The sequence below is a fragment of the Chanos chanos genome, chromosome 11, assembly GCF_902362185.1.
Source record: "Chanos chanos chromosome 11, fChaCha1.1, whole genome shotgun sequence".
In the NCBI taxonomy this organism is placed as follows: Eukaryota; Metazoa; Chordata; class Actinopteri; order Gonorynchiformes; family Chanidae; genus Chanos; species Chanos chanos.
This window is the reverse complement of record NC_044505.1, coordinates 12,416,740-12,436,739: the sequence shown is the minus strand read 5'-3', so window position 1 is coordinate 12,436,739 and position 20,000 is coordinate 12,416,740. Positions and strand designations below refer to the sequence as shown.

The 20,000-nt window shown below is 45.5% G+C and overlaps 1 protein-coding gene across 1 annotated transcript in view; it reads left to right on the top strand.

Annotated features, from left to right (window-relative positions):
• limch1a (LIM and calponin homology domains 1a) overlaps nucleotides 1–20,000 on the top strand; it is a 30,537-nt gene that overhangs the window by 6,054 nt on the left and 4,483 nt on the right. The window contains exons 2-14 of the mRNA XM_030787689.1: nucleotides 1,994–2,064; nucleotides 2,270–2,339; nucleotides 2,517–2,623; nucleotides 2,725–2,755; nucleotides 3,001–3,111; nucleotides 3,895–4,096; nucleotides 5,878–6,109; nucleotides 15,521–15,647; nucleotides 15,885–16,042; nucleotides 16,166–16,631; nucleotides 16,736–17,024; nucleotides 17,540–17,661; nucleotides 19,604–19,717. Coding sequence (XP_030643549.1) covers nucleotides 1,994–2,064; nucleotides 2,270–2,339; nucleotides 2,517–2,623; nucleotides 2,725–2,755; nucleotides 3,001–3,111; nucleotides 3,895–4,096; nucleotides 5,878–6,109; nucleotides 15,521–15,647; nucleotides 15,885–16,042; nucleotides 16,166–16,631; nucleotides 16,736–17,024; nucleotides 17,540–17,661; nucleotides 19,604–19,717 — 2,100 coding nt within the window. The remainder of the gene's footprint in view (nucleotides 1–1,993; nucleotides 2,065–2,269; nucleotides 2,340–2,516; nucleotides 2,624–2,724; nucleotides 2,756–3,000; nucleotides 3,112–3,894; nucleotides 4,097–5,877; nucleotides 6,110–15,520; nucleotides 15,648–15,884; nucleotides 16,043–16,165; nucleotides 16,632–16,735; nucleotides 17,025–17,539; nucleotides 17,662–19,603; nucleotides 19,718–20,000) is intronic.

The following is a 20,000-nucleotide window of genomic DNA, read 5'->3' as shown; positions in this document are numbered from 1 at the left end:
GGATTGTCATCAACAGGTGTCCAAGTGTGGTGCCATGGAAACAGTGACTGTTTTGGCTGCCATCATGCTTTTCATCTGCTGCTTCCTGAAAGTGTCACTGTCAATCCCCCCCCCCCCCCCCCCCCCCCCCACACACACACACACGCACACACACACGCGCGCACTCTAGAACCAGGATTAGTGCTAAGCTATTTTGTGAGGCCATGAGGTCAGAAATAACCCTTTGGCTCTCCAATATTCACTTCCAATCAGACAGCTGAATCACCCTTGTATTTTAGGACAACAGTGTAGCACGATCAGTGAGAAACAGAGAGAGAGGGAGAGAGGGAGAGAGAGAGAGAGAGAGAGAGAGAAAGAGAGCGAGAGAGAAACTGGGGGAAACTGGAGATGGAAAATGTAAAAATGAAAGATGATTGAGCGAGACAGCTGTTTGTTGTGTCACGGTTCAGTTCCAGTCTGTGACATTAATCTGTTACATTTACAGCCTTTTGTTCATCATCCTTTTCATCTGTGTGTGTGTGTGTGTAAGTGTGTGTGCGTGCGCGTGTGTGTGTGTGTGTGTGTGTGCATGTGTGTGTGTGAGTGTGTGCGCGTGCGCGTGCGCGTGTGTGTGTGTGTGTAAGTGTGTGTGCGTGCGCGTGTGTGTAAGTGTGTGTGCGTGCGCGTGTGTGTGCGTGTCTGTGTGCGTGTGTGCGTGTGTGCGTGTGTGCGTGTGTGTGTGTGTGTGTGTGTGCATGTGTGTGTGAGTGTGTGCGCGTGCGCGTGCGTGTGTGTGTAAGTGTGTGTGCGTGCGCGTGTGTGTGTGTGTGTGTGTGAATGTGTGTGTGTGTGTGTGCTGTTTTCATTTCTGGTGTATATTTATTTTGACCGGTAACAGACCACACGCCATGTTTGAACCAATTCAGAAACTGCCACTTAACCCTTCAACTTTGACCTTTTGACTTACGCTCACTCTTACACGCTTTGATTAGAAGTGCTTTCAGAATCCCTGCACATGACCTTTGACCCCACCCCCGTCTCTCTCTCTGTATCTCTATCGCTTAAACGCACACACATCATTGTTTTAACTGTAAGAGGTCCTGACCTTGTTCTAAAGGACATTCAGTGACCTGACAGTGACTGACATAAAAGTCAGCTGCTACTGACTCTCTCTCTCTCTCTCTCTCTCTCTCTCTCTCTTTCATTTTCTCTAAATGTTCTTCATTTTAGCACTGAATAGAATGTAATTTGTAGTCTCTCAGAGTCCCTCTGCCCCACTTCTTCATAAAACAAGCACACACACACACACACACACACACACACACACGTAGACACATAGTTACAGTTGAATCGCTGGGGCTTTAAGTGTTTTAGGTAATATGGATTAAGGCTTAATAGTGTAGGAGAAGGAATGATCTCCCTTTACCTTGTAAAGTTACATAATCTGTTCTGCTTTAGTAATCACACATACACACACACACGTCCACTCACCCACACAACTATGTTAAATAACTGAATAACATATAATTAGCTGAAAATTTGAATAAGTAGATTTAATAAGGTTTTATATTGTATTTTTTATATGTTAGATCTTTGCCTTGAGAATTTACCCTACTTAATATGCTCATGTAAAATACTATTAGTGTGTGAAAAGAAAAGGGGTGTGTGTGAGAGAGAGAGAGTGTGTTTTTTACATAACAGTTAGAGGACATTGCCACACACGTAATACCTTAAGGTGCGTGATGGAAATGTGCGTTATGTTTGATTGTTTGTTGAGTGGATTCATATTTTATCTACCTCCACCTGCCAAGTGCCTCTCCTCAGAAACTGAGTCAGAGCAAGAGATGCCAACGCCAAGAGTCATGAATATACTGGCGTCCTGTGCTATGTTTCATTTATTAATATTCAAGAATTCTATACAACAGACAGGCTCAACAGATTCACTTCTTGTGAATATGATCTGTTTAACGGTTTGAATGTTGTGTGTGTGTGTGTGTGTGTGTGTTACCTGCAGGCAGTGACAGGAAGGAGTTTTGGTGATAAGGACTTTCGGGCCGGATTAGAGAACGGAATTCTGCTGTGCGAGTGAGTAAGAAAATTTCATCCTGACAGTGTTCTGACATAAGGTTAAAGGTCTTTTTTTTTTAGTGACGTTACACTGTCTCTGTGACCAGAAAGCACTGTAACAGTTTTAACAGAATTTTGCTCCAGTTTATGCACTGATATGCCTTTGATGGAATGACACAGAATCTCTCTCTCTCTCCCTCTCTCTCTCTCTCTCTCTCTCTAGGTTGCTGAGTGCTATCAAACCTGGACTGGTGAAAAAAATCAACAGGCTTCCGACACCCATAGCAGGACTAGTGAGTGTTGTGTATATGTACATATGTATATATGTTCTGTATATCAGCATTTGTGTGTACCTGAGTGTGTATGTTCCAGGACAATGTTGATGTAGAATCTGTTTGTCATGTATAAAGCATAATGATTGTGTGTGTGTGTGTGTGTCTGTGTGTGTGTGTGTGTGTGTGTGTCTGTAGGATAACCTGACTATGTTTCTAAGAGGATGCGAGGAGTTGGGGCTTAAAGGCTCACAGTTATTTGATCCTGGGGACTTGCAGGACACATCTATACGAGCCAACTTAACGTATGTGTTCGTTCTTTAACTTAACACTATACCCGTTGTACAAAATCACATTTGTTTGCATTTATTAATACAAGGTCTGCATCTCTTTTTCACCGTTATAGCGGCTCTGATTGTAGTCGTAAGCTGAAGAATGTGAGTATGTTTTCATATGTTTGTAGCGCATGTATGTGTGTGTGTGTGTGTGTGTGTGTGTGTGTGTGTGTGTGCGTGTGTGTGCGTGCGCGCGCACACATTTATATGTGTGCATGTTTGTGTGTGTGTATATGTGTGTGCCTGTGTGTACGTATGTCTGTGTATTGTATATTTCAGTATATTTGAATTGAGTGTGTATATGTGTTAGTTAATGACTCTAAGCCAGTCTGTGCTCTGTGTCCTAGGTGTTGATAACTATATACTGGTTGGGGAAGGCGGCTAACAGCTGTACGTCTTATAATGGACCCACACTCAACCTGAGAGAGTTTGAGGGCCTGCTCTCTCAGCTCAGGAGGGTAAACACAATCACTCCTCAGTTTCATTAATGACATCGTATAGCTGTTTGTGAAACAGTATGTTGTGTTTTATTAATTTTTAGTAATGACAGGTTATGTGTAGTTATGTGTCTAAGGGTATGTTTGTGTATATGTGTGTATTTTTTTAATTAATTTATGTTATTGGAGTGTATATATAGCTATCTGTGTTAGGTTGTGTGTGTGTGTGTGGGTGTGTGTGCTCTCATGCATGTGTTGACTTTAGTAATACAACAGTAGACAGCAATGGTCTACTACACTGTCTACTACTGTCTACTGCACTTTAGTACAGTCGACAACTGGGACTCAGTTCAAGCACTTCAGTCATTACTAACACGCACACACACAGATACACACACACACACACACACACACACACAGCCCCTGGGGGGGTTTTACACAGCAGCACAGATGGAATCAGTCAGGCTGTCCCTGTGACCTCCGGCCCACACTGCGTCTATGTCTGGTATGACTGATTAGGCACAGAGAGAGAAAACTCTGTAATGAACCAACATGTCTGTGTTTTTGTTTTCGTGTGTGTGTGTGTGTGTGTGTGTGAGTGTGTTTATGTTTGTGTGTGTGGCTCACTAGTTCGTCTCACACCAGTGGACAGGTGAGGTATAGATGTGCAGTAATGTGTAGATAATGAGGAGGGATTTGCTGGGAAAACTGAAAATACAAACAACAAGGACGGTAGTTATAGCGCTATATGGATAAGCAACAAAGGGTATAAAGACCCTCATCTCTTTCTCTCTCTCTCTAAAGGACTGTGTGTGTGAGGACACAGAATCTCCCAAGCGTAGCATTAGGGACAGCGGTTACATAGACAGCTGGGAGTCAGAGCGTTCCGACTCTCTTTCACCTCCGAGGCGCTGCCGTGATGACTCTTTTGACAGCCTGGACTCCGTCGGTTCGCGCTCACGACAGACGCCGTCTCCAGATACTGTTGTTCGCGGTAACGGTGACGGTAAGTCTCCTCTTCCCTATCTCTTCTCTCCTTTTTTCTCTCTCTCTGTCTTTTGTCCAATTAGTATCAGGTCTTCTCTGATATGTAAGGACAGAAGTGCTGGGTGCAGTTGCAGGCATGCGCACACACAGACACAAACACAAACACACACACACACACACACACTCACACACACAAACACTCACATACAGGCCTTTATGGGGGTGTGAGAATGCAGCTGTCTCCCTGTCTGGACACCCAGACATGCACTCACACACACACACACACACACACACACACACACACACACACACACACACACCACACACACACACCACACACCACACACACACACACACACACCACACACACACACACACACACACCACACACACACACACACACCACACACACACAAGGACATTAGAGTGCAGCTGTCAGTTAGCCAAATACACATTTGTGAGAATGCAAACGTGTGACTAAAGTTTGTGAGGATAAGGGAAATGACTTTAGGATTTTAACGGGCAGAACAACATCCTGTTTACGTTTACGCCGTAAAGGATGTCTCGTCAGCAGCGGCAGTGGACGCAGGACTAAAGGAGAGATAGAGGAAAACGGCGAGAAGGCAAAAGGAAGAGCGTGAGAACAGTAGAGACACAGGGCGCGAGACAAAGTAAGCTAATCCGCAACGCGGCGAAAGATCCCAGCAGTTGTCAATGCCGACGCAGCTGCTCTGTACACTAGCTGTCCACGCTGCTACACTTCAGACAGGACTGACTCTGGTTTTTCCTCATACCAAAAGACCAGAGTAAATTACATTTAATTTGAGCTTTCACCGACGCTCCAAACTCAAAGCTAAAAAGCTTATTTGGTCGTTTTGCTTTGAGTGCGCGTTGAGGGATCAAAGATATTTGTGTGTAGCGTGTTTGAATACCGCTATTGAATGTGTGTGGCCAAAGATGAATGGTGGAGTACAGTGTTAATTTTTGTTTTGAGTAGCTGTTTGTGTGTGTGTGTGTGTGTGTGTGTGTGTGTGTGTGTGTGAGTGTGTGTGTGTGTTTTGGTCTATTAATTTTAGTAGCGACAGTGTGTGGATGATTCTGTAATGGTGTATGTGCGTGTGTATCTGTGTTGGCTTTGTCAGCTCTGTAGTGAAGAGTAACACACAGTGTCTACAGCACATTATTACAAATGAATGGTTATTTGGACTCAGTCCAAGCACTCCAGACTGGCATATGAATACACACACACACACACACACACACACACACACGGCCCGAAGGCATGTTACACAGTAGTACAGACAGGATCAGTCAGGCGTGGTGCTGTGCCCGTGACCTCCGACCCCTACCCAGCATGCGTTAGGGATCTGTAGTGGGTTCAGAGAGAGAAAGCTCTGTAATTAACCAACACGTGTGTCTGTGGGTGTGTGTGTGTGTGTGTGTGTTAGTGTGTGTGTGTGTTTGTGTGTGTGCGCTTGTGTTTATGTTTGTGTGTTAGTGTTTGTGTGTGAGTGTGTGTGTGTGTGTGTGTGTGTGTGTGTTAGTGTGTGTGTGTGTTTGTGTGTGTGTGCTTGTGTTTATGTTTGTGTGTTAGTGTTTGTGTGTGTACCTCTGTGTGTGTGTGTGTGTGTGTGTGTGTGTGCTAGTGTGTGTGCCTGTGTTTGTGTTTGTGTGTGTGTATGTGTACGTGTATGTGTGTGTGTGTCTTTATGTTTGAATGTGTGAGGCTCTTTCTCCTAACCCCTGTCCTTTCCACCTCGACCTCTCCTGTTCTCTCAGGTCGTGGCAGTGACTCAGAAGGCGACGGCGGACAGAGGAGGCTACCCGACGTGCGAAAAGACGACATGCTAGCGCGTCGCACTTCCTGTAACGAGCACCGCTCCGCCGTTCCCTTCAACCAGTACCTGCCCAATAAGAGCAACCAGAGCGCTTACATGCCCGGCTCGCTGAGGAAGAAGAGGACGGACAGAGAGGAAGACAGGAGGACCTGGAGTAACGCCACTTCGCCTGTCGCCGGAGAGAGAACGCTCAGGTAACCATGGCAACGCTGCTCCACAGCATCCTGCTGGCGGACGGGGGTTTAGCACGGTGACTGTTCTCTGCTTCAGCTGTTAGATTAGAGGCCCACAGTTATGTAAGGTAACCATGACAACGATATGTTGAATTGATGCCAGTGAATGAGTTGCCATAGCAATTAATACACGGTGTCATAGTTATACGGGGCTATGTTGTCCAACATGAAGGTCTACTCCAATTGCACCTGATTAGTTCATTTTTGCGAGTTAGTGATATGACTTCCGCGTTTTAAACAGTCAACCAGAGACTGCAGTGGGGCAGCAATTTGAGGGGGGTTCTGACACCCCCACAAAGAGACCAGTGGGTACCCTGAGAGAGACAGGATTTAACCTTCGAGGGCCAGGGTCCCAAAAGTCCGTCACCTGGGCAGGTGACGAAGAGGAGCAGCATGCACTGGAGGAGGAGGAGCTTAAAAAGATGAGAAGGCTGGAAAAGGCGGGAATTAAAGTTCTGCCAGCCTCTGTGCGATATAACAGGTCAGCTGGTTACCGTGGATACCAGACTGTGTGGAGTGCACTGGGACTCACACTACTTATAAAGAGCGTGTGAGTGTTGGTATGTCTGCGTTTTCGTATCGGGGGTTTTCAGTAACATGACTAAATGGGCTATGCGTGTGTGTGTGTGTGTTTTTTTTTTTGTGAATACATACTCCCTTAGTGTGTATTAATGTGATTTTCTCATGTGTTAGTGTACACTGCCATAGCTGAATGGTACGACCCAATTTCTCTAATGACAGACCACTGATTGTCATTTTGGTCTCTCTCTGGCTTCTCAACACGTGTGGATTTTTTTGGCAGGGGGTGGGAGGGTTTTTGCTTGAGTTATTTTGTGTAGCTCTGAGTTTTGGTCATCGTTGACTCTTGTTCTTTTACTTGGTTGTATTGTTCATAATTGATTCCTCTTTGTGGTTCTGGTCTGAATGCTCCCAATGCAAACGAGAGTGAGAGAGAGTCCGCGCATGTGTGTGGGACCGCGGTTGTGTAAAAAAAAGCAGGCACTAACACAATGCACAATTTGGCAAAAGAATTTATGAATAAACTCACGTTGCCGTGACAACCTCCAGTCCCAGACCGATTGGTGTAGAGTCCGAGGAAGCCAAGCCGCCATCTCCCGACATCATCCTTCGCTGCGACAACGATTTCTCGCGGTCGGCCGCTCAGCACGCCTGGGATTCGGGTGAGGACGAGGAGGGAGAAGATGGAGAGCGGAAGGTTCCGGATGTTCAGCGAGACGACCTGGCGTCCCGTCGGGCGCGTATGAACAAGGCCAAGCCTTCCGTGACCCATTTCCTGCCTGGTTCGTGTTCCGAGAAGGACCGCGAACGCTGGGAGGGTATCAGGCTGGCATCCCAGCATGCCGTGCTGGAAAAGTTGGAGCGAATGGAGCAGGAGAAAAAAAGGTTTGGAGACGTGAAATCTGATGGTCTTTTGCTCAGTGTGATCTGGGAACCTTTCTGTTTGAAGACCACGAGAGTGTTTGGTTTGGTTTTCGTAAAGGCTTTGTGAAGTTTTAGTATATCCAAATGTGAATGCTGTCATTTGTAGTAGAGGAAACAGTCAATAACGTTTTGTCTGAGGCCATTGTGTGTGTGCTGTGTCTGTGTCTGTGTGTGTGTGTGTGTGTGTGTGTGTGTTTCTGACTCTGTGTGTGTGTGTGTGTGTGTGTTTCTGACTCTGTGTGTGTGTGCGTGTGTGTGTGTGTGTGTGTGTGTATGTGTGTGTGTGTGTGTTTCTGACTCTGTGTGTGTGTGTGTATGTGTATGTGTGTGTGTGTGTTTCTGACTGTGTGTATGTGTGTGTGTATGTGTGTGTATATGTGTGTATGTGTGTTTCTGACTCTGTGTGTGTGTGTGTGTGTGTGTGTGTGTTTCTGACTGTGTGTGTGTATGTGTATGTGTGTGTGTATGTGTGTTTCTGACTCTGTGTGTGTGTGTGTGCGTGGTGTTTTATAAAAGCTGTATTGTTTGACGTGCATGTTCACTGGGCATTGCGTGTCCTGTCTGGGCTTTTAGAGAGGGGAGCACTCTGCTGTTCGCATATTCTGTTTTGTAGGTCACCCATTTGTACTCCTCCGCCTGCTTGATTTCACTACACTGTCAGTGGGTTGTGTGTTCTCTACTGGTTAACCTGATATCTTAAAACAGAGGTTATTATTATGGACTCACAGCCTGGCTCTTTAACTGGCTGTTTCATTCTGTGCCTCCGCTTGTTTTATGCTGTGTGTGGGCTGGAGATGTTTTCTGAATGCTGTGAGATTGGAAAACATCTTCTGTCATTTCATTTTTACTTCCTCATGTTTTAGTCTTTATTCTCATCACATTCTTTTTCTCCTTTTTCCCTTTGTTATGTGTGTGTGTGTGTGTGTGTGATATGTAATACATGTTCCATAACGTTACACATTCTTGTTAAAAATTATGTGCTGTACGATAGTGAGGTTGAATCTGCCCCTGTTGAAGTGTCAATCATAACTCGTAAGGACAACCCCTTCCTGTCACCGGAGAGAAAGAGAGATAGAGAGGAGGATGAGGGGAAGGGAGAGAGAGAGGGAGGGGAGAGGGGGCCAGCACCTAACCCACAGAAAGATGATCTGGCCAGGAGAAGGACCCAAAGTGGGCCCCGCCCACACAGAGGTCCTCAGGGATTGGCTCAGACGTCCATCACTCAGTCAGACCTGGAGAAGTGGCAGAGACTCAAGATGAACACAGAGAGCAGGTGCACATCACTGGCTTCACACATACACACATACACACACACACACACACACACACACACACACACACATATATAAATGATAACTGCTCTTTTCATCTGAAAATTCAACTGGTTGTGAGCATGGTATTAAGTATGTTGTTGTGACTTCGTATGAATGTTGACTAGTATCACGGAAATGATTGACGCATTGTTCCACAGTGAGGCTGACTCTGCTGTTGCTGAGGTGTCAATCATAACTCGTAAGGACAACCCCTTCCTGTCTCCAGAGCGACAGAAAGATAAAGAGGAAGATGAGGAGGGAAGGGAGAGTGAGGGAGCGGTTAGGGAAGCGCTGCCTAACCCACAGAAAGATGACCTGGCCAGGAGGCGGGCACAAAGCGGGCCCCGCCCACACCAGGATCCTCGTCAGTCACTGGCGCAAACGTCCATCACTCAGTCAGACCTGGAGAAGTGGCAGAGACTGAAACTGAACACAGAGAGCAGGTGCACATCACTGCTGGTGTATGAAATGCGTCACTTAACATAAGCATGTAAAAAACACTAACCAGAGGACCCGTCTGTGTCTGTCTGAGTGTTGATTTGTAGAGGACTGGATAAGAGAAATCAGAATGGTTTGAGCTCTGTTCACCCTGGTTTTTTTCAAATGAGAGAGAGAGTGAGAGAGAGAGAAATGAATCAACACATTAGAGAAGCATTCAGGCAGCCTTACGTAAGATGCTTAAAACCTTGAGCCTGCTTTACTAAAGACCGATGTGTGCCAAAATCTGTCGGTCATTCAAACTCCACTTGCGCGGCTTAGGTTTTGATGGTTGGTTGGTTGTGAGAACGTTGCGTGAATGTTGTGTAAGAAGGAGGGATCTGTCAGCCTTTTCTAGTCTAGGAACTGCAAACATTACCATGGTGACCACCAGTGCAAACAGACGTCGCCGTAGTTACTATTCAGTCTTTGGTTGGACTATTTTGTCAGAGCAAAGGAACTCTTTGCCTTGTCCTTTTAATGCTCTTTACTGACTACTGAAGGTCTTATACTGGCAAACAGGAGAAATTTGGCTGTATGCCCTGTGTGTGTGTGTGTGTGTGTGTGTGTGTGTGTGTGTGTGTGTCTCGCTTCAGTACCTCTGCTTGAATCTTCTGCCAAGCTTGCCTTATTCTTTTTTCCTCTATCTCTCTGTTGAGTGATTCAGTCTTTGGGCATGTTTATCTTCACGGTTAACTAACTCTCTTTTCTCTTTCCTCTCCTCTTTTCAATTTCTCACTGTGTGTCCGTGTGTGTACTATTATATCTGTATCTGTGTGTGTGTGTGTGTGTGTGTGTGTGTGTGTGCAGTGACTCTCCCCCTGCCCCTGTTTGTCAGGCGTGTCTTGAGAAAAACGCCCACCCTCCATCCGTTTCTATGGAAACCGCTGTTAGGGACGACCTGGTGAGACGCCGGGCGCATGCTCAGCGGCGTTCCCATGCCGACCGTCCGCGTTTTGTGACGTTCGGGGGGGTTACCGAGATGGACCAGCAATGCTGGGAGCGACTGAGCATTGCTCGGCCTGGAGAGGAGGAAGAGGAGGAGGAGGAGAAGACGGGAGGAAAGCAAGATGAGGCCCAGACCCTCCGACGCCTCCTCTCCTCGGCAGTCGTTTCCATGCCTACCATCGGGCTGGGCTCAGATCTTAGTTTGCCCAGGTAGGGCATGCGGGTTGTTGTGGTTGCTAGGAGACTGAGGTGAAGGAGAGGACAGTGATGCCATAGAGAAATCTGTGGAAATGGATTAAACAATGCTAGATCAATTGTGTTGAATCCATTGAGAGTTTCCTGTAGGATGTTAGTATCCTCTCTTCCATGAAGCTTGCTTTGTGCCGGACTAGGCCTGAGAGAGCCTGACTAGAGATGGAGACTCCTTCAGATTTGACCCCGCATTGAAATACACATACACACACACACACACAGACACACACACACACAGTGATCAGTGCATGTGCTGTGCTTGCACTAACAACCACAGCACACGTAAAGGCATGGACACACACAGACACACAAGCACATGCATATTTCCACATATATAGACGCATATATATTAACCACCATACACACTCACTGACAGATGAACATACACATGCTCTCTAACTGTAAAGCCTGACTGACATTTGAAACTGAGGCTGTAACTACATAGTATTTGCAATTGTACTGTTTTTGCATTGAGCTGTAACTATAGATGTGATTGGATGCCATGTGCAAGTGAACAGCTAGATCTCTGGTTGTGAAATGTTAGTGGTTCACTAGCGGACGAATCAGTATGCAGTGCTCTCAGTCTTGACTACTGTCTTGCTGTCCCTGTGGTGTTTGAGGCATTGGTGTGTGTGTGTGTGTGTGTGTGTGTGTGTTTCAGTGAGTTTGACAACCAACAGAGCTGCAGGTGAGGTCTGTGCCTCTGCTAGTGTGTGTGTGTGGGTGTGTGTGTGTGAGAGAGAGAGAGAAAGAGAGTGAGTGTATCTGAGTATAACTTTGTTCACTGTTTGCTGTGTTGCTACATTGACTCCCTCCAGACTGCATCGTTACTCTGCTCAGAACTGTTTCCCGCGCTGCGTCTTTTTTCTAGAACTTTCTGCCTCTCTCTGTCATGGTTGTTCATACTCTCTCTGTCTTTCACATGGCGTTCGCTGTCTCAGTGGCGGCACTGCGGAATCCGAGACCACCGCTCCCCTGACCCCCGAGAGCTCACAAACCCCCGACCTTAAGCAACCTTTGACCTTTAAGGAGCGGGAGGCGCTGGAAGAGAGACTAGCTGAGTACAGAGAGAGAGAGAGAAACGAGGAAGAGTATGAGGAGGAGGAGGAGGAGGAAGAGAGAGGGGAAGAGAGACAGCCGGACATAGAGAGAGATGATATGCTGGCTCGCAGGACGGGGCTGTTTGCAAAGCCAGTGGCTAATCCCTCTTACCGCCGCTTCCTGCCCCAGCCGGGCTCCAGATCCAGAGAGGGGCCAGCAGTTGGCAGTGAGCCCCAGAAAGAGAGCCTTTGGCTGGGGAAGAAGGACAACACACAGCCTCTTCCTGACAAGAATCTCCCGTTCAAGGGTATACTAAGGTGGGACAAAGCACTGCTAGCTTGAGTGGGGATTCCTCTGTGTGTGTGTGTGTGTGTGTGTGTGTGTGTGTGTGTGTGTGTGTGTGTGTGTGTGTGTGTATGTGTGTATGTGTGCGTGTGTGCATTGCTTCTAACTTGCCTGCATTGGTTCAGTATGAACTAATGGGAATTAGTAGAGTTTGGTTTATACTGTTAGAACATGGGGTTTATGTGCGTGTGTGCGTGTGTGTGTTGCTTCTAACCTGCCCCTATTGGTTCAGTATGAACTAATGGGAATTAGTAGAGTTTGGTTTCTACCATTGGAACATGGGGTTTATGTGCGTGTGTGTGTGTATTTGTGTGTGTTGCTTCTAACTTGCCTGTATTGGTTCGCTATGAACTAATGTGAATTAGTTGAATTTGGTTTGTGCTGTTGGGAAAACGTGGTTGTGGTTGCTGGATTTCTGTGTATTGTTGAGAGAACAGCTGGAAATGCCTCATATTTCTGTACACCAGTGGTGTAACTGAGTTTTGCTCAAAAAAACAATAAACTTGTGTTGACGAAAACCACTGTGATACTAACCGGCCGACGCCCATTCTGTTTCCGCTGTAAGAAACTGGTGCTTTTTTTAACAGAAAAGACCCATCAACCCAAGAAACAAGGTTACAAGCATCACCTGTCCCAGGGAACCAAAAGGACGTTACCATTAACACGATCGTTCGCGCAACTGAATACCATGACAACGAGGATGACGAAGAGGAGGAAGAGTACGATGAGAAAGGCCCGTTCCCAGATCTTGAGAAGGATGACATGATGGCTCGAAGAACTGGATCGTACCAAAAATCCGGGGGGGTGGTTAACCAGGCCTACAATGTGTTTCTTCCTGTACCCGGTGCTGTGAAACACAAAAACACCCCCGTGTCCGGATCATCTCAATCTTACCTCAAAGTCAAAAAACAGGAGACAGTGCCTAACAAGGACAGGTCAGATCAGTCCAGGAACACAGTATGTGGATGTGTGTGTATGTGTGTGTTTCCAGCGTGCGTTTATAATGCGTATTTTTGTTTTTTGTCTGTACGAGGTGCACCTTTTGTTGTTGGTATGCCTGTGTGCATATGAAATAAACCAATGACTCACACCGATGCTAATTATGGGGGTGGAGTCTTCAAAGCATGCGCTTCAATGCTGCCTGGATACTACGTGGTGTATTTTGGCTTAGGTTGGTACGCTGGAAAAGACAGGACTGATATCACGTGGGTTGTGAGTGCGGAGGAAGGGATGGGGTGTTTTATCTTTTCTAGGTCAAGGTTTAATGTGCGATCTAATCTGAGGATATACTTTTTGTCTCTAATCTTTCATCATCCTAATCTAACATTCATTGAAATTGAGGCCTTTCTTTTGCATATTTGATCGGTTTTGTTTTGTTTGTTTTTCTGCCTTTCTTGTTTAATTGTAATTTTTTTTTCTTTTTGCTTTTGATTGATGTTTGAAGCCTAGAAAATCTCTCCGCGCTTCCCTGCTTCCATTAACAATGGCAAACTCTTTCAGTCTTAGCTCAAGTGCTGTGGCCCCGCCCCCAAGAGATGTTCAGGACACACCCAGGAAGTTCCCTCAGATGATGGACAGGCAAGAGGCAGGTTGTGTAGGGGGAGGAGATGCAGATGTGGTGGGCGGGGCTACGGCCCCAAACCCTTCCCTTTCATCTGATCCCACTCCCTCTCTCACCTCCCGACGACCCTCCTGGCTGGAGGATGACGACCTGCCCCCAATGTGAGACACACACATACACACACACACACACACCTATATGCACCCATACATACATAAACACACACACACACACACACGCACACATTCATAAAAACACACAAAGATATATCTATTCACACATATACAGCAAGGATTCATGTGCCTTACACCTGTGAAGCTAACCGCAGAAATTAACCTCCTTGATCCCTCTCCAGTTCTCTCTACTGAAACCTGCCTCTTCCCTCTTCTGAACTCCTAGGGCTGTTTTCTCCAGCTGATAACAAACAACGAAATCGCTGTGTTTTCTAAACAAGCCACATCAGAATCATGCTCTAACTCCTAACGCACGATATTGCTTCAAATACTAATAACACTTTATAACATCTCTTATTTTACAAGCAGTCTGCATGTGTTTAGATTCACTAACTCTCTCCTTGGTGGTGTCATTTTTTTATGCATTGCTTTTAAGTAATCTTGGGGTGTTGGATGTGACCTTGAATGCCCTCTGGCCTTGGCATGTTAGATTAATATGTTGTGAAATTGACCACACCTGTTGACTTCTCACACAAGCATCTTTCCTCTGCCTCGTAGGAGTTGCTGTTCACCTTATAAACTTGTAATTAGAGTCTAAGAATGTTTATGAATTTACAGGTTAATACACTTTTGAAGCAGGTCCATATGCTACAGACAGGTTCATATGGTGTCAATAGTATTTTCTGATCCATTCAATATGAGATGTTGAGTTAAATGATCAAATTGTCTGTTTTATGAAATTGTTGGTTTTGATTTTGATGTTTATTTCATCCTATACCTAGGAGGGATACAGATTTTTTTTTTTTTATTAGTTTTACGGTTATATTTCAGTGTTGCGATGTGTGGTCTCTGCGTGACTGCGTTTTCTCTGCTCGTCCAAAATCGATTCACCAGTTTTTATTCCTTTTTCCGTGTTTTAGATTCAGCCACAGAGTTGCTTATTTGTCTGATGAACAAGAGTAAGTTTTTTTTTCTCTCCCTCTTCCCTACCCATTTACTCTCTCTCTCTCTCTCTCTCTCTCTCTCTCTCTGATGCCCCTCTTTCCATATCTGGGCTGAATTGGTCACTTTCTGCATGTATCCTTTAAGCTCCACACACCTACATGCTTCCATGCATGCATGCATGTCTAAAGCTTAAGCTACATCCTCTTTCTCCTAGATACACACACACACACACACACACACACACTCTCACGCATGCACACATGTTCATGCACTGGCACCTGTTGTGGTGGACTTGAATGGACCACACACACACACACACATACACAAACACACTTATAGACTTAGTATGGTTTGTTTTATTAAGAATTTAACACAATAACCTATTTTCACGTACTCTTTAAAAACTGGGTGTGGTTTTCCTTTGATACTGTTAGAATCCACCACTACATGGCCTTTTTAAACGTTAGTAGAGCAAAGAGATCTTAAAAACAAGCTTTGTTCTGCCCTTTTTCTCCAAAGTCTATTTTTTATACATTGTTTCAAGGTTTTCAGCCATTATTTGGGTGTGCTATTTGCCGCTAATTCATTTTTACTCATCCACAGCTAATGACACGCTCTGACCAGCCGCCTGCCTTAACCGCTTTTTGTTTTCAAATCATCTCTGAATTACCATCTGTCCTACTGCGTATGGCGCAAAACTCTGAAACAGAGTATGTGCTTTGTTTGTTGTTTTTGCCTCATCCTTCAGGAGGCTGTTCCTGCTACCACTGCCTCTCTGCTGTTGATACTGCGACTGTTGTTTTTGTCTCAGTGTCCTTGAGGGAGACGGCGCGTTGTTACTTCATCCCGTTTCCTGTGTCCTGTTTCCTCACAGGAGTGTCAGTTTGATTGACATGCGAGGAGAAGAGGATGCCATCCTGCAGCCACACAGCCAATCACGATACGAACATTTGCACAACCAGTATAACGTGTTTAAAGAACACGAGGATCAGTGGCAGGACGTGAGTTCTACGCGCGCGTGCACATACACCAGCACACGCACACACACTCTCACACACACGCACACACACACACACTCACACACACACACGCACTCACACGCACGCACACACACACACACATATACCAGCACACACACACACACACACACACTCACACTCACACAGACAAAGATTAACATAGCTCCTGTGCATGGTCTATCAGTGATTTACCTTGATTTATGGATCTCTCCTCTTTAGGACCTGGCGCGTTGGAAGAACCGTCGGCGTAGCGCGTCTCAGGACCTGATCAAGAAAGAGGAGGAGAGGAAGACGATGGAGAGGCTGATGATGTCAGAAGGAGACTCCGCCCACCGCAAGAAGGGCATCAAAACATACAAAGAAATAGTAGAGGAGAAGTGAGGAAACAACTTTCATAAGCATCTTTGCGTTTTGCTGTAGCGTTAAAGAAAATGTCAGACCAAAGGTTCTGTCTTTGTCTCTCTCTCTCTCTCTTTCTCTTTCTCTCTTTTTCTCCACAGGGAAAGGAGGGAGCATGAGCTTCATGAGGCGTACAGTAAAGCGCGTACTCCCGAAGAGAAAGCTGCCATACTCCAGCGTTACGCTCTACGTTTCACCATCAGTGATGCCATATTGGAAAGACTACAAATCCCAAAATCCCCTGCCAGCAACAGCAAGCCAGGGTCGTCCCCCAGTCACCATGAGCAACGGCCCTCCTCGTCGGTGAAGCAGCCCAACAACGTGAAGGCAGCTGTCCCAGAAACTCCTAAGACGATCCAAATTACGAAAGATCGCCAGTCCTCCTTAGAAACCCAGCAACCATCTCAGCCCAGTCCCCAAAAACAAATCGTCTCTCAGTCGTACGTTCAACCCAAATCCCCTCCCGTCTCACCCACCAGGGCCCCCCCTTCCAAACCTGTCCCCCTGTTAACCCCTAAACCATACAGCCAGGCCAAACACAGCCAGAGCGGACTCAGAACCATCAAGGTAAGAGTCCCACCCACGCGTACACACACCTTTAGGCTCATACCACATCTGGATATGCAGCTGTTTCACTGTGTAAGTATATATGTGTGCGTTCGTTCTTTTAGTCTGACGGGTTAATTCGTTTGAATGGAGAGAGTAACGCAGACGACAAGCTGGAGAAGGTGACTACTCCTGTGTTCTCCCCTACTCCTCGTGAGGAGCCGGAGGGCTCAGGCGTACCCCTGCAAATGCACACACCGCCTCTTCAGCCCACGTTTCCGTCTGGAGCCCAAACTACACCTCCTGGTTTTGAACAGAATGGAAGGGTGAAAGAGGAAGATAGTCCCCCCACCTCAGGTCCCCAGGAGAGCAGAGAGGAGACATCCACCACACTCTCACAGTCTTTGCCAACCGGTGAGCTTTACAAGCAAATGCCAACAAACCGCGGTTGATGGCTTCCGCTTTGGCTTGACCTTCGCCTTACGCATTTCCCATTATCTGTTAAGAGTTCTTCCATTTTGAGCAAAGAGAATCCTTGATAGTTGTTGTGAAACTGTAGCTAAGCTAAGAGCAGTATTGGCAAGAAACACAGCTCCACTTGAGTAGTTAAATAGAGACACTAGAGTGCCATGGAATGTTCACCTCCTGCAAAGAACTCTCAGAACATTCTAGAGTTCCACTGGAATCCTCATGTCCATTCTGCAGTGAAGAAAAATTCCATGTAAAATGCTTACATACTGACACTTAGTGGACACCAGTAGAATTGCAGAGTTGCTCAACAAGGGAATCTGTAGTCTAAGTTTTATGAAAGTCTCCTGCAAAATATGCCTTGAAAACTTGTATTTGAAAACTAAATTTGTATTTTATGCTCTTGTTAAACTAAAATAAGACGGTTCTAATAAAAGTGCATCTGGTTCTGTTATATTTAGACAGCCCACAGTCAGGTGTAAAGACTGGACAGAAGCGGAACTGTGTTGTCAAGACAACGATTGTGACAGAGCTGACTCAGACACACCCCCTATCTCCTTCAGACATGCCCGCCATCGAGAACGTATGTCAACCCACCTTCCATCTTTAGAGAGACAATTATTTGGTTGCAAGATTAAGACTTTTTTGAAGTTGTTCACTATGTCTCAAGATCTGTAAACACATTATATATGTAGAATGAGAACAGTAACTGATTAACAGCATGACTGCAAATATATACAGTATATGATACTAAGTTTTTGTTTTTATTTACTTGTTTTGCATGTAGAAGTAAATAAACTATAAAGCATCTATAATTTGTGCTGTCCTTGTTGTCTCACAGCTGAGTGGCTCAGTTGATGCAATCCAGAAGTCCGGTGAACAGACTATCTCTGCTTCAGACCACATCAGAACTGACCAGACATCCTACTCATTGTCCTTTACAGGTACAAAACACTACATTACCCAGAGTCCTCTGATCCACACTGTATACAATCTCCATGGTTACACAGTTCAATATGGAGAAGATATTGTAGTCAAAATTTAAGGTTGATTGGTAATGGAAAAAGCAATGTTTTCCTACCCTCTTATTTTACGTTTTCTTTTTCTTGTCCTTTTAAATGTTTTTTTGTTTTTAATTAAGATTTATCTTATCTTCTTCCTCTGTCCACTTACAGTTTTACTTTATGTCTCTCCCTCTTTCCCTCTCTTTCTCTGTCAATCACCCCCCTCTGCCTCCCGACTGGTTTTCACCTTTTGTTTGGGTGTGTCTGTATTCATGTTCTTGGGTGTGTTTATGAACACATGTTTTTTGTTTTTTTTTGGGGGGGGGGGGGGGCGTGGTTGTGTTTGTTTACATGTTTGGGATGTGTTCATTTAGAGCCCTCCCACGGTTCTGAAAGTTCTAGGTTACGTTGGGAGTTCTTCAGCCAACCAGGTAAAGCAGTGTTCCGACTGGCCGGGCAGGTTCAACTTTTTCCTGCTCCCGTAGTCCGCTTTTTTTTTTTTTTTTACTGGGACGGCATCTCACCCTGCCTTTACTCGCCCATTCCTCGCTACCTGTCCTCTGTTGGTCTTGCTCAGTGTTCACCTGTAGATTAGATTGACGCGTCAGCTGTCTCAGTCTACTGGGGGCATTCTGAAAGAGGTTTAATCTTACTGCATGTTTAAAAGACGACACGGTACTTTTTTGACACTGAGCGTGATACTTTTTGGACGCTGATTTAGTCGTTAACAGAGATTCATTTTGTCCTCAGAAGGCTTTCATAAATATAGGATCACACCTGGCAGTACTCTATACTTAATTTAAAGATTTATAGTCACAGTGTTTATGGTTTTGTTCCTCATGTATTCATTATTAAGCTCTGCCACCTAGTGTAGGATGTTTATGTCTGCTGAGTCGCTGAAAACAGAAAGTCTCTCTCTCTCTCTTTCCATCTCTAACTCTCTCTGTCTTTCTCCCTCTCTCTCTCTCTCTTTCTCTGTCTCTCTCTCTCTCTCTCTTTCGATCTCTAACTCTCTCTCTCTCTGTCTTTCTCCCTCTCTTCTGCTATCTCTCTCTCTCTCTCTCTCTCTCTCTCTCTCTCTCTCTCTCTGAGTGTCTATGTGTTTATTTGCCACGTAGCTCTGTGTATCTGCAGCCAAGTAGAGTAAAACCATTAAAACCATATAAACTCTCTCTCTGTATGGTGGTATCACTGAGGTTTGACACCGCTCTCTTTCCCTCTTCTTGTCTTTTTTTTTTTTCCACAGAGGGACTGGATAGCACCAGCGAATGTGTAAGTACTTCCGCCACGAAAGCCTCTCTAATAATTACTGTCTCTTTTATTTATTTCTCTGTCTGTACCTCTGTTTCCATTCTTTTTTCCCATTGAACGTAGAGTAGTTCCAGTCTACGAGTAGGCAGCACTGTAGTTATAGACATCTGTTACTTTCCTCTCTTCTTTCTCCTGGGGTCTGTGTGTGTGTGTGTTTGTGTGTGTTTGTACATGTATGTATGTGTACATATGTGTGTGTGTGTGTGTCAGATCGAAACCCCAATTTTAAACCTTGCTAAGAGGGTTAGCCACTGGACATGGGATCCTAATGAGGAACGCAAGCGTCAGGAGAAGTGGCAGCAAGAGCAGGAACGCCTGCTGCAGGTAAACTAGCCAGCGATATGTGCGCTAAGCTGATACTGGCTGCTAAGTTACACACACACACACAAAAAAAAATAAATAAAATGGCCAGACACAGGTAAGAAAATTAGCTACTAACTGCCATTGAGGTTTCCACGGCTTTGTTAGTCCCCAGCAGGAAGGCTAAGACAGTTAGAGGTTAATAAGCATGCTAAAGGGTGAGGTGGACGTTTCCCACACGCATTGTAGGTTTCCATGGCGACTTGAGCTCTAGATTGTGATTAGCCATAATATTAGCTGCATGGCT